This window comes from Bos taurus, chromosome 2, assembly GCF_002263795.3.
Source record: "Bos taurus isolate L1 Dominette 01449 registration number 42190680 breed Hereford chromosome 2, ARS-UCD2.0, whole genome shotgun sequence".
In the NCBI taxonomy this organism is placed as follows: domain Eukaryota; kingdom Metazoa; phylum Chordata; class Mammalia; order Artiodactyla; family Bovidae; genus Bos; species Bos taurus.
The window spans coordinates 94,350,986-94,365,241 of record NC_037329.1 but is presented as its reverse complement, the minus strand read 5'-3'; the positions used below and the strand labels follow the sequence as shown (position 1 = coordinate 94,365,241).

General features: G+C 38.9%; 1 protein-coding gene across 11 annotated transcripts in view; it reads left to right on the top strand.

The window, feature by feature from the left end:
• Positions 1 to 12,370, top strand: part of INO80D (INO80 complex subunit D) — a 70,563-nt gene extending 58,193 nt beyond the window's left edge. For 9 of the 11 annotated variants that reach the window (XM_024975216.2, XM_010802256.4, XM_024975222.2 and 6 more), the window contains one exon: positions 368 to 12,370. In XM_024975216.2, the coding sequence (XP_024830984.1) occupies positions 368 to 1,548 (1,181 nt within the window). In that variant the 3' untranslated portion in view covers positions 1,549 to 12,370. The remainder of the gene's footprint in view (positions 1 to 367) is intronic. The other 2 variants (XM_024975230.2, NM_001205940.2) reach the window with 2 other exon arrangements.
• The last annotated feature ends 1,886 nt before the right edge of the window (positions 12,371 to 14,256 follow it).

Sequence of the window (14,256 nt, the reverse complement as noted above, 5' to 3'; positions counted from 1 at the left end):
CTCCAGGTGAAAGAGCCCAAGAGCAGAAGAGCTAACAGGGTTCCTCCTGCACAGCCTTTTATCTCACATGTGAACCGATAGATATGTTTTCTGTTTTAATGTCTTAATATAACTTTGGGTAAAAACATACCTATAATCAGATAGTCACCCCGGGTTTTAAATAGATTCCTGAGCACTGAACACTGTGTTGAGATGGCTGTGAGAATGCTGTCAGTGACCCGAAAATGTGGTTCAGGCTCACCTGTCCTGCCGTGAATATGTCACTCTTGCTCTCCTTAGTAGTCCTTAGTAGAATGTCTTGACAGATAGTTCTTATGTGTGGATTTTTGTGGTCAGGATGGTGGAAGCCCCGCTGACTTGTTGATAGCTCTTGTTTACCCAGGAAAGAACGGAGACCTCCTCCCCACCACCGAAGAGGCCGAGGAACTTGAACGGGCCTTGCAGGCCGTGACTTCTCTCGAGTGCCTGAGTACCATTGGGGTGCTCACCCAGTCAGATGGTGTGCCCGTCCAGGAGCTGTCAGACAGAGGAATAGGGGTTTTCTCCACAGGGACAGGAGCGTCGGGGATCCCGTCCTTGAGCCGAGAGGTCAACACGGACCTGGGGGAGCTGCTGAATGGGCGTATAGTCCATGACAACTTCTCTAGCCTAGAGCTGGATGAGAGCCTGCTCCGTTCAGCTACCTTGTCTAACCCACCTACACCCCTGGCAGGGCAGATCCAGGGGCAGTTCTCTGCCCCCGCCAGCGTCAGCCTTACTTCTGCCACTCTGATGAGCCAGAGTGCCCTTGGGGAGAGAGCCTTCCCAGGACAGTTTCATGGACTTCATGATGGCAGCCATGCCTCCCAGAGGCCACATCCTGCCCAGCTGCTGAGCAAGGCAGATGACCTAATCACCTCACGACAGCAATACAGCAGTGATCACTCACACTCCTCGCCCCATGGAAGCCATTATGACAGCGAGCACGTGCCGTCTCCCTACAGTGACCACATCACCTCTCCCCACACGACATCTTACTCTGGTGATAACATGGCAGCTACCTTCTCAGCAGAGATGCCCGTCATGGCGCAGCACTTGCTCCCGACGCCACTTGAGGTGCCACTTGGAGGGGTCGTGAACCCCAGAACTCACTGGGGCAATCTCCCCGTCAACCTCGGAGACCCCTCTCCGTTCAGCAACCTTCTCGTCGCCGATGGGCATCTTCTTTCCACGTCCCTCTCCACGCCGCCCACCACTTCGAACTCAGAGACCACACAGCCTGCCTTCGCCACCGTGACCCCCAGCAGCTCCAGTGTGCTCCCGGGGTTACCGCAGACCAGCTTCAGTGGCATGGGGCCTTCCGCTGAACTGCTGGCCTCCACCTCCCCCAAGCAGCAACTCCCTCAGTTCAGCGCAGCCTTCGGCCACCAGCTGAGTTCTCACAGTGGCATTCCCAAGGACCTGCAGCCCAGCCACAGCTCGATAGCGCCTCCCACAGGCTTCACAGTAACAGGTGCCACAGCTACAAGTACCAATAACGCATCTTCTCCCTTTACCTCCCCTAACTGAGCGTGTCTGTGTGTTTGCAGGCAGGTGGGGAACCTGGTGTTTTCTATCTTCTTTTCCCTCTTTATCACCCACCCCCTCGCCCCCTTTTCCTAAAGAAGATTTTAAAAATAACAGACGGGGACTAGAGGAGAACTCCCCTTTTCCAGTTAAACAAGTTCCCCCTGCGGTGGACCTCGCTTCAGTGTTCACATGTGCTCCTTGGCACTGGTGCTCGTTCCCTCCTGGCGGGTCCACCCTCCCCCCAGTGGTTTCCTTAGCGGCTCAGCACAGTGACTGGATAGAATCGACTTTCAGCAGCAAGTCCTAGAAGTGGAAGATACCTCAGATTACCAGTGCCCTTTACTATTTCTTAGTATCGTAGATCAATGCTTTCCATTCTAATACCAGGTCTTTACACAGGTGGTTCTAGCTAGAATGAGCCTGTTCATCGAGTTCTGTGTAAGAAATGGCAAATGGTGTGCAGAGGCAGATTCAAGCCTCTGTCTTAGCACCAACTGCTCAGCAAACACCACATGAGGCCAGGATTCCATTCCTAATTGTGATCATGTTTAATTAAAAAGAAAAAGAATTAGTCTTTTGACTGCCTGTGTGTGTGTGTGCACCCACGCGTGTATTTCTGTGCAGGGCAGGAAGCAGCTGTCCCATTGGTTTTTTTTTTTCTTATTTCCTAATAAGTAGAAGTCTCTTCTCCTTTCCCACATCTCAGAGCCCTAATAAGGTTGGTCGTTCTTTCCCACTGAGTTAGCCGACCTTGGTGAATGGAGAAGGGTGGCAGTCTGGTGGCGTGAGTAGCACAACCCTTTTCTGCTAAGTTAGCCCAGAACACAGAAAGCTGAATTCACATCAGTGCCCGGCGGATGTGGTGAAGAGCTTGGCCAGGACTGCAGGGGTTGCTGCAATTCTGAGGTCTGATGGTTGGTTGTATTGCCTTTTTAGACAGCATTTGTTTCTGAATCCCTCTTCCATGGAATATATTCACAAGATGTAATTAAAGAAAATGTTTTGATGTGAAAAGCAGGATAGTTCAAGATTGGTTTGGAGAGATGGGATCTGTGAACTCCTTGATCCATCTTTTGCTTTGGGATTTTTCATGTTTACAGTAGTGATTCTTTGGTAAAGTTTGTAAAATGTTGATGACACTTGTAGAATCAATGTACCAGTTGTGAAGTGACATGTAATATCTGAAGGATACACATTTTAAAATTTTCTTTCAAAGCAAAATATGGAAATTAGACATAAATCTTACTCACCCTTTGGTACTTTTAAAATAATTTTAAGTATTTAGGTTTAAGTTTGGGGAATTTTTTTGAAATACCAGATCTTGAAGGTTAAAAATCATATTGGATAGTTTAGTAAGTTGGTGACTATGAAATGAATATGTGAGGTTTCTTTTTAACCTGCCTTCTCCCTGACCCCCCACCCTCCGCCCAAGGGTGGAACTAGATTTTAAAGGCATCTGTTCTCTGCTTTTGCTGAGAAGTTTCACTGTCCCTTGAGATACCATTGGCTATTTATACCTGAATCTAGTCTAATTTACATATATATATTTTAAAAGATGCGTAGAGAGAACATATCTATTAATGATGTGATATAATAATTCATTTGTCAGGGAATATTTGATCTTAATTCCTTTTCAATAGGTAAAGATTTGGATGTATTTTCCTACTTCCTCTATGTATTTCTCTTTATGCCATGCTAATTCTAACCAGTCCCTTCTTTTGAAAGCTTTTCTTTCTCTGCTTTTTAAAGGAATGATGGTGATCAGCAGGCATTATGCAGATACCACGTGCCTGAGATTATGGAGGGGAAATGTCACATGACTGTATGAAATCATGATATGCCCTATTTTGTATTTATTGAAGTTTTCTTTTTGTGGGCCAAATATATGTTTGTAATATATTTAGGTTTTTTTTAATCATGATAATTGATTGGAAGATTTATTTTTTAATAGCTTTGCCTTTTTTGCAGATTGAGAAATTTCTAAATTATAAAATTATGTCACAAAGCAAAATTATATTTGGTAGCACCATAAATTTTTATTCTGAATGGTGAGAACAGATAATCTGAGTATTTCTCACCTGTGAACCTATGTTAGTAAGCTTTTTAATTTTAATGTACTGTAATGAAATGATTATGAGTAGTTACCTCTGCTCAAAAGTGTCATTTAGTTCACTGAACTCTTCACATCCCATTATAACCATCACATGCTAATTGTCCATTCTTAGTGATTCGATTCCGTCTCCACTGTGTACTAATCACAGGTTGTAGCAGAGCAGCCCATTGACTTTCTTTTTTACTGAACTAAAAGTGGTACATACACATTGACTTTCTTATCAGCCCTTCTTTGACAGTGAAGGGAAAGTCATGGGATGTTGATTTGAATTTTTCTGGCAATTTGTCCCTTGTGGTAGCTGCTTAAAATTCTTCAGTTATGGAAACTGAGTTTGCAGTAAGTTGCACATTTTATTGTTTGCAATTTTCTGTTTTCTGTGCATTTTTAAGCCCTTTCCTGCTTTCTGGTAAGGAGGCATGAAATGATCAGGAATGTTGCCAGTTACAGCTTCACACCAAAAACTTTTGAGTAAATTCGTTTTTGTGTAGATGCCCACGATAAATAGCTGAAGAAAGGGCACCCGTAGAAAGTACCTGTGTAGATTTAAGAAAGTAGCGAAAAAACAAATTTTTCTTCTCACTTTGTCTACTTCAAAATAAATATCCATGCTTGCGATTCACTTTACTCTTGCTGTTTCTTGTGAGTCCCTTTTTGGAAAGAGAAGAACATCTGTGAACCCAGAGATAACCCTTAGGTTGCTGTTTTAGCTAATGGAGCAATTTTACTCTCTTAGTAGCAGGTTTGCTATTACCATGGAAAGAAAGAAACGAAGTATCTTTTACTCCAGAAATAGGAAAATTAGTGTCTTTTAAAATAGCACTTAAGGCTCCAATAAGGCAATACTGGAATCAGAAACAAATTTGATATAAGGTTCTATCTAATTACGTGGATACTAGCTTTCATTTTAGTGTTAAAACTCAACTCATGAGAAATAATGGCAAAGAAGGTTCACTCTGTTTCTGCAGTTCTTTGGGACCATTTATAAAGGCCAGTTAGATCAGTTTACAAAGTTGCTGCAGTTAATGGATACATTCTGTGCTCTGAGAATCTGAATTCCATGCTAATGTATAATGCTCACTGGCTGTGATCTATAGCATCCGAAGGAAAGATGTGTTTTTCTCCTTTACACTCTCTACATAACTGTTAATATTATTTTAGTTAAAGTACTTAAGACATTGATTTTCCCCTGTAAAAATGGCTTAGCAATTTGCACATCTGGGTAGATTATGTAGTTAGTAAACAATCCGCAGTAGTAAATAGCAATTACATTTAACCCACCAAGTGACAGACTATGCAATGGAAAAATTTTCTAATTATCACCACATAGCTTATATGACAAAGGATTCTTTTCTCTAGTAACCTACCATGTGAACTAGAACTGTCTCATAAATGACTTCCTGAGCAATTTCATGTTGGCAGGCAGTGTGATGTGCCTAGAGTCCCTCCATGAAAAGAGTATAATTTAATGAGAAGCAAATAGTAGGTATGGACATAAAGTTGGAAAAACTTTTTTCTTTTCCTTAAAATCATAGTTATTGTCTTGAGTGGTTTAAGGCTAAAGAAAGCGAATACTTTATCTTTGCCAAATAATTATTTATAAGATTTATTTCTTAAATAAGCCTAATCTCTCAACTGCAAGTTAAGCAGCATCATTTTCTGTGACTAACACTAAAGCTTTTCCTTATCAGAGGTCGTTCGGTCCATGATTGTAATCCACAGAGGCAAAGACAGTGTCCATGATACACACAGCTGCCCTACCTGTGTGATTTTCTTCTTACCTGAAAAAAATATTTCTATTGATCCATACTACTGGGCTTTTATCATTTGGCAGTAGAATTTGAGCCTGTGTAGGTCACACCCATCCTGGAAGTTCACTGATACTTGCCTGCAGTCCTTCCTGTGCTCCTGCCTTGTGGGGCTGGTAATGGTGGTGGTAGCTTCATCCGCAGTGTTTGTGGGAGGCAAGTTGCTTTTTCTCCAAGTTAGTTCAAAAGGTTGCTGTGGTTTGGTATTGCAAAGAGCTGAGGCTGTTAATAACACTAAACTATCATTTCAAGCTAATAGGTTTCAAATTCATTTAAAATTTGTTTAGGTATTTAGTTTCTGGTTTCTTCATCTTTCTTTTTAGCCTTCTTTTAACACTCTTATTAAATTCTGTTTTTAATCTGGTGTATATAGAATAATGCAGTGGTTGTTTAAATGGTCAACAGAATTCTGCAGTTTAATGAGGCAATTTAAAGGATTCCCTGGAAGAAAGTATAGTCAGTCCGAATGTTTCATCGCAGACAGCTACGTTGCTCCAAGGACTTTTTGTCCTGCCGAGAATTATATTTGTTGGAGAAAGGTGAGTGTGGGAATATATATTGGACAGAACATAGATTTTGTTTCCCCCCCTCTCAATACATTGAAAACAACTGAATTTTAATGGGCATTCTATAGAAAAGTAAAACAATATAGTGACTGCTTAATACCGTGAACTTTATAAAGATTTCTAATATCATATATTGAAGTGAAGTGAAGTTGCTCAGTCGTGTCCAACTCTTTGCCACCCCGTGGACTGTAGCCTACCAGGCTGCTCCATCCATGGAATTCTCCAGGCAAGAATACTGGAGTGGGTTGCCATTTCCTTAGCTCCAGGGGATCTTCCCGACCCAGGGATCAAACCCAGGTCTCCCGCATTGCAGGCAGATGCTTTACCTTCTGAGCCACCTGGGAAGCCCAATATCATATATTAGAGGGACACAAAATCCATGTTTAGTTAATTAAAGCAACTTTTTTTTTATAATACTGTCTTTCAAAAGATGTGTAATAAAAGATCAGTGAAGAATATATTTGAATATCTCAAGTGTTTTTTTCTGATCAGTGAGTTAGGAAAGAAAACATAAAACATAAATGAGTAATTATGTCTCTTCTAATAACCAGTGTCATTAATGCAAAAATTGTGGGTCAGACTTAGCCTTATTTCTAAATAGCAAAAATTCTCTCTTTTTACTCCTACTCTGATTTTTTGTTAGCTTCCCTCTCTCTGCACTGTGATACAGAGCAAATAAAAGGAAACGTGGCATTTGATAGAGAGTGAAAGAGCAAATGTGGGATGACACCCCCTCCCCCCTCCAGGTTCCCAAAGCTTGGGAACGTTTGGCTACTTTGAATGGCAGCGTTGTGGCGGTCTCAAGTGCAGTCTGGGAAAACAGTCTTCTAAGAGAAAACCTGTCTCACTCTCAGCAAAGTAGGGGAGCACAGCTTTCCTTCCGTTTTTCCCTTCTGCCTGCTTGCTCAGCCCACCCCCAGCACTGAAGTGTGTGTACACACATACACGCATGATCTGTACTGCTCTTGGCCCAAGAGAACCTTTTCTTTCACTTGGTTCTTTTTTTTTAAGCTGGGGGCCACTGAAGTAAGCTCTATATGCACCCAAAGTTCCCCGTGGAAAACTTTTCAACATGCAGTGCAGAAGGCTCCAATGCAGTTTAAACGCCACCCTTGCTTTTACTTGGAGAATAGACTGATTTGCCCTGACCTGGCTCCACCCTGCGTCACTGAAGTACGGTTGGCTCCAGCTGATGAGCCTGGAAGGGATGGGAAGGTTTGGTACTTAGGACGTTGTCTTCATCTGCTCGGAAGGGTTGAATCAGTTCCTCTCAACAGTGATAATTCTTTTCACTGTATAGTGTTGAGTATGTCTCAGGGATTCCTTGTGGAAATTAGGGCAGTTTTTAAAATAAGAAATTAGTTTTAAAAGCAACTAAAGGTGACTCATCATTGAGAGAGCGCAGGAAAGAGAAAACGTTTGGTTTCGTAGCCCATGGTGTCTTGCTTGGGACGCTTCTCCTTCTCCTTCAGGCTCTCATCTCAGCCTCAGCATACAGAATCCTTTCCCACCACGCACAGCTTTAAAACTTTTATTTAAAACTTTCCTTCCCCAATGAGCTTTCAGAATACTTATTGTAGATTTTAAGAGAAAAGGTATATTAATTTATGCTATTAACATCACCTCATAAATTATAAGTTTTATACTAAAGCTGTATTGAGTGTAATGAATTATGTTGCCTATGTGTTTAATAGCTAAAAAATTATATATGAGCTTTTTTTTTTTTTTTTGACAAAACAAACTAGTGAAGCACCTTTTTACACTGGATCTCTGCCGTGTCAAGGTGTATAGCTATCCTTTGCTACCTTGCAGATATATAAAATAGAAGGATATCCTGGGGCCTCAAAATGTAGAACACCTTTAGACCATTTATTACTGTTCATAGAACCGTTGAGAAATCACGTTTCCTTAGTAAATGATCTGTGGTTTACACTTAAGATGGCTAGAAGCTTAGTTACAGGGTAAATAGAAATACATAGATCAAGTAAAAACTCCCAACTACTGTAGCTGGAATTTGTAAATTAAGTTTTTAAGACCTCTTTTATTTCCTATGGATTTATTCTTTTAATTACAGTTTATTCTGTAAGTTGGGAAGTCAAATAGGAAAAATAATAAATCTAGATGTTCTCAGTGTCTTATTCAGGAACTTTTTATCCCTCCTCACTAAGGAATTCCCACTGTGACTTAAAAATAGAATTAAAGTACTTGTGTGCATGTATTTGTCTGTGTTTTTACACACATGCAAAAATATACATTGGGGGCACGTGTATGAGAGAGATGAATGTGTGCTTACGTAAAAAGAGAAAGGCAACAGAATGTATGGTAGAAATATGATTTATTTAGTTGAGGGCGTTGGAGTTCCTTTCTCATTGTCTCTGTTGTATAAATACACCAAATTCTTGATTGTGTTATGTTAAAAGGCTAGCTCTGATATCATGTGCATTTTATTTCAAGCTTTTGATTAGCTTATGTTATGTTTTTAAAACAACACAAAAAACAGCAGGTTCTAAGACCAGCCTCTTGCTTTTGAGTGGAAAAATAAGAGAAAAACAGACCTGTACATGAGCTGTGTTTATCTATTGGGGTGGTGGGACCAGAGATCAGTTGAATCTTTTTTATGTTAATAATAGATTTCTTCGTATTCTGAGTTATAAAATATTATTGATCACCTTTTCTTGGTGAAATAAAGTTGAGGCCTTTTGTAAAGAATGCCATTTTTAAAGGGGCTCCTTTGTTTAAAGAGTTGGTGGGATCATTTCACCATGCACATTTCAAAGCTGGGTTGATTTCAGTTATTTCCAAATTTTTTTTTTTAAATTACTCAGTTGTGTTGTTATTTATGAAGTTAGCATGCCCCCAAACCACCATATTTTGGCTATAGGAAAATTATGATACCCTTGACTTTTTACCTGGTTTATATGCAATTTTTAAAAAATGCATTCCTGTATTTTGAGTTTTGTCATTTTGCTATACATTCATTACTGAAGTGTCTGGTGGTCTAAAATAGTCAAAGCTAGAGTTTTATTAAATGCTCCAGTCACATTTATTTTTAATATTAAAAAATCGTACTTTGAAACATGTTAAAACAACTTCTGATAAATGACGTCTGGATTTGTCGTTATCTTTGAAGCCTCATTCATTTTAGATATACTCAAGACCTAGGAAAGCTTTTTGTATGTTGTTTTTACAGTTGTATTTTTTGCAGCATCTCCCAGTTTCATTCACTCTTGCTTTATGGATTTTTTAAAAATCTGCGTATTTCTTGTACATATGCATGCAAATGAAAGAAGGGAGGTTGTATTGGTGCCATTTCTCCCTTCAGTTACTGGTTAATGGGATTTGCTAGAATAAATTCCCCTGATTGAAGGGTGAAGCTAAGCCCTTTTGTGTATATCTGTACAGAGATGTGTATATGGGATGTGGTGGCACTTTGCTGAATGTGAACTTGCCTTGTCGATGGAAAGATTGAGAAGTATTATGTTTATTTATACATTTGTATAAATCTATATATACACGTATGTATATGTGTGTGTATAGATAAATCTATATACATATATTTCCCTAAAAGAAAAAAAGTGTGTGTGTAACAGATAAACAGCCTTTGTTAAGCAAGATTATATATCTTTGGAGAATTGTGGATTATTCTATAAGCAAGAAGAGGGACAGTCTAGTGTAATTATCAGAGCATACAAAGATGGAAGTCCTTAGGATTATAGTCTTGTTTATGAATTCCTTTTAGAACTGTTCTTACTTGCCACTCCCACTATTCTTCATTTTCATGGACTTCTAAGTCAATCTCTCACCACTTAAAAATCACACTACTTTGTGTTTTTTTCTCCTTTATTAGGTCCTTTTTGCCAGAATCATTTGGCCTAACCATATTTCATTAACACTTCACTTGTCTCTGAAATTTCCCGGAAGACACAAATTTTGGCAATACTTTCTATGGTAATTTTGAAAATTGGGCATCATTTGTCTCAAAAACAACCAACCAATAAACAAAAGATCAACATTCAAACAGAACTACTTTGAAAGTTTTACCTAGTTAATTTGGGGATGTTTTACTTAAATTGGAAAAACATAATTGTGCTTTTATGATTGACATTAGTATTATATTTATTTTTTCATTTATTGTCACTAATTTGTCATTTTAAAATTTTGTTTTACTTTGTGATTGATCATACTTTTACCATTTTCATTTTAATGGAGAGCCTCTTGAATTCTATAACTCATTTTCTTCATGATGAAACTGCTTTAATGAATTCTGCTGTATTTCCTTTTGACTTTTCTCACATTTGTGACATTCTGTTTTAACTTTGCTGCAGCTCTCTAGAAAACTTGCATCCCTATATATTGTGCCTTTAAAGCTTTTATGCACACACAGACAGAAGTGTATATATACATGTTGGAGCATGTGTACATATACTTTCCTATATACTCACACAGTATGTCTCTAGTATATATTGTGTGAGTGAATATATAGATATTCAAAGGCAATGAAATGTTGCTCTTTAGATATATATGTATATAAATAGTGTTGATATATTGTATATACACATGTATATGTATGAGTTTTAAATGGCAATCTTTTACATTTAGCAAAATGCTACCCCTACTGGAATATTGTCACTGCGATAGCAGTTGTATGTAATGATTTAAAATAACATTATCAAAAGTTATTTAAAGAACATTTAGAAGTCTCATCTAAAGAGGTCCACACATTATTTATTTCTCCTCCTTTTATTGTTATTATTTTTTTTTAACTGAAAGGGAGACTGTCATTTTAAAAACGCCACCTATCCCGGGAGAGGAAGAGAACTGGAGACTCACTTGAGGCCCCTCACGTGTCTTCCTCTCTCTGAAATGGAGATACACCACAAACCAGCCTGTTTATTTCAGTTATAAAGCAACCCTAACATTTCCATTACCATATGTCATCCACCATCTCCCAGATCAACTTAATTCACCAATTTGCCTCTTCCTTTCGTTAATAATTAATGATCATTGAGATCATTTTGCTTGGGGGAAGTTAACTACTCTCTAGCTGCAGGGAAATTTATCACCTACTTGTTATTCTGCCTTGTTCAAAATTCAACTTTGAGAAAAGACAGCTCTCTCATGAAGCTATCTTAAGCAGGTTTTACATTTATTTAGTCAAAGGTCTTCCCAGACATTTTTTTTTTTTTTTTTAAGAACTCCAAGTCTGCATGTACCCGACCTAGATTTAACTCTTACTCCCCACAGCTTCAGGTATTTTTCCTTAGTATATCAATTTGACATGCTGAATGGAAGAATACTAAGAAAAAACTGTTCAGTATTTTATTTTATGATGAGTTGGTAGCAGATTCCATTTCAAGACCTTCTAGAGAGAGGAGTGTAGATGGACAATCCTAAATTGTAAGATGTTAACAAAAAACAGATGGAGTAAGAATACCCCTGAAGACACAAATAGAGAAGTTAGGGTTTGAGGAATTTCACAGAGTAACTTAGCTAAAACTTGATATCAGAAGCAGCCTTTAACAGAAGCCTCTTGGCAGTTGTATGGTACTAACCAGAGTACTGAAGTGCACGCTGAAACCAAGTTGCAGTGGGAAATCAAAGGTGAGGTAACAGATTCAAAACCAGTAAAACAACAGGTTGCAGAGTTTTGAAATCTCTTCTAACAAAGTAGCTGCACGGTAGCAAGGACGAGCCGTCCTCAAAGCCCTTTCTTTTCAGTGTTCTCCTTCACCTTGGCACACAAGTATGTTCAACAGGCCATACATTAGAATATATATACAAAAAAAAAAAATTCAAAGCTGCTTAAAGGGAACTTACAAACTGAGACTCTTCTCTATGTTAATAGTGGCTAGAAGCTTAGTTATATGCACAAAAGCTAGAAGCCACTTGTTTCTACACAGATTGTAGGAGCAAGGTGAGATTGGCAGGTTTGGGGACAGGGCCCCCAGTTCTGAGGAAAGGCGTATCCATGGTATTGGGTGTGCTATTGCTGGTGGGGAGACCACATTTGGGGAAATGATGGGCTTTGGTTTGTAATTTCCCTTTAAACAAGAAGAGATGGCTCACATTTTCCATGTATATCTCAATGAATGTACTGTATTACCATTTTAAAAATTTGATGAAATAATAATTGATTGGTCTCCTTTTGTTTTCTGGTCCTTGTTTAATTTGTTTAAGGGTTTTTGTATACAAAAGTTTACATTTTTATGTATATTTTTCTTGTGTAAAAACTGATGTAATATGTGTATAAAACACTGTATGTATTATCTGTATATAGTGTGACAAAATGATTTTTCTTTCTTTCTTTTGGATGTATTAATAAATCTTGCTGTGAAGTAGCCTTGCTCTTGGTTTAATTTCTTTTGCCTGGATGTTGATGGAAGCTGTTAATCCAGAGTAAGGATTTTTCCCTCTTTGTTAGCTAGAGTATTTATACATGTTTTTTATGTCTTATATTTTGGCAAGAACTCCAGGGGGCTTTATTCATGGTTCTTTATATTTAGACTAACAGTGATTAATATCTGTCATATCTGTGGATCAATTAAGTGCTCCTCAAAGTGACTTTAAGGTGGTATCCAACCTTGAAATCCAAGCAGAAGTTGCATAGGAAATTGTTATGTTCTATAATGGAGGTCTTGCAAGTCAGTTTCTATTTAATTTATCAGGAGCACCTTTTTCTCTTCTTTTTCATAGTTTCACAAGTATAAGAACAACTTCATGCTGTATAACCAAAGTAGTACAAACAAAAACCTTTTAACACTCTTCCTTTAAGGCGTTGCCAAGTGCCTGCCTTGTATCTCCTTGGAATTGAAATACATTTTTTTTTTTAATATGTAGATTGGAACTCTTCATCTTCTATGCTGAGGAATTGTGTGGTACTGATAGAGGCTAGGACAAAATTCACAAAGAAAAATTAGTAATGTTCTAATCACACTTTCCTCTTGTAGAGACTTATGATTTTTTACTTTTGTGGGACATTAGACTGTTTAAAAGGTTATTTTTTATTATTTATTTTTGGCTGTGCTGTGTCTTTGTTGCTGCATGGGCTTTTCTCTAGATGCGGCAAATGAGGACTACTCTCTGGTTGCAGCGTGGAAGCTTCTCATTGCGGTGGCTTCTCTTTGCAGCTCCCGGGCTCTTGAGCACAGGCTCAATAGTTGTGGCTCATGGGCTTAGTTGCTCCATGGCATGTGGGATCTTCCCAGATCAGGGATCAAACCCGTCTCTCCTGCATTGGCAGGCAGATTTTTTACCACTGAACCTCCAGGGAAGCCCCTTGGACTTTTTCTTTCTTGATCTCTAATCCAGGCATGTAGGTTCCAGAATTGTACTTTGCTTCTCTAAAGAAGTTACCATTCTGCAGCTAGAAGCAGATATCCACAGCACTAATGAAACGGCCAACACTGACAGAGCTTCATTCATCCACCTCTGCCTTTGAAACTGCAAGTTATGAAGACTAATGCTTGGCATTGATCTATCCATGTTTTTGGTTATATGGTAGTTGATTTTAAACTCTTGTTCTTTTCTACTTAAGGATGCTTTTTGTTGTTGTTGTTCTTTTTTTAAAATATAAATTTATTTATTTGGAAGCTAATTACTTTACAATATTGTATTGGTTTTGCCATACATTGACATGAATCTGCCACGGGTGTACACGTGTTCCCCATCCTGAACCCCCGTCCTACCTCCCTCCCCATACCATCCCTCTGGGTCATCCCAGTGCCCCAGCCCCAAGCACCCTGCATCATGCATTGAACCTGGACTGGCATTTCATTTCACATATGATATATACATTTCAATGCCATTGTCCCAAATCATCCCACCCTTGCTCTCTCCCACAGAGTCCAAAAGACTGTTCTGTACATCTGTGTCTCACATACAGGGTTATTATTACCATCTTTCTAAATTCTATATATACGCGTTAGTATACTGTATTGGTGTTTTTCTTTCTGGCTTACTTCACTCTGTATAATAGCCTGCAGTTTCATCCACCTCATTAGAACTGATTCAAATGTATTCTTTTTAATGACTGAGTAATACTCCATTGTGTATATGTACCACAGCTTTCTTATCCATTCATCTGCTGTTGGACATCTAGGTTGCTTCCATGTATGTCCTGGCTATTATAAACAGTGCTGCGATGAACATTGGGGTACACGTGTCTCTTTCAATTCTGGTTTCCTCAGTGTGTATGCCCAGCAGTGGGATTGCTGGGTCGTATGGC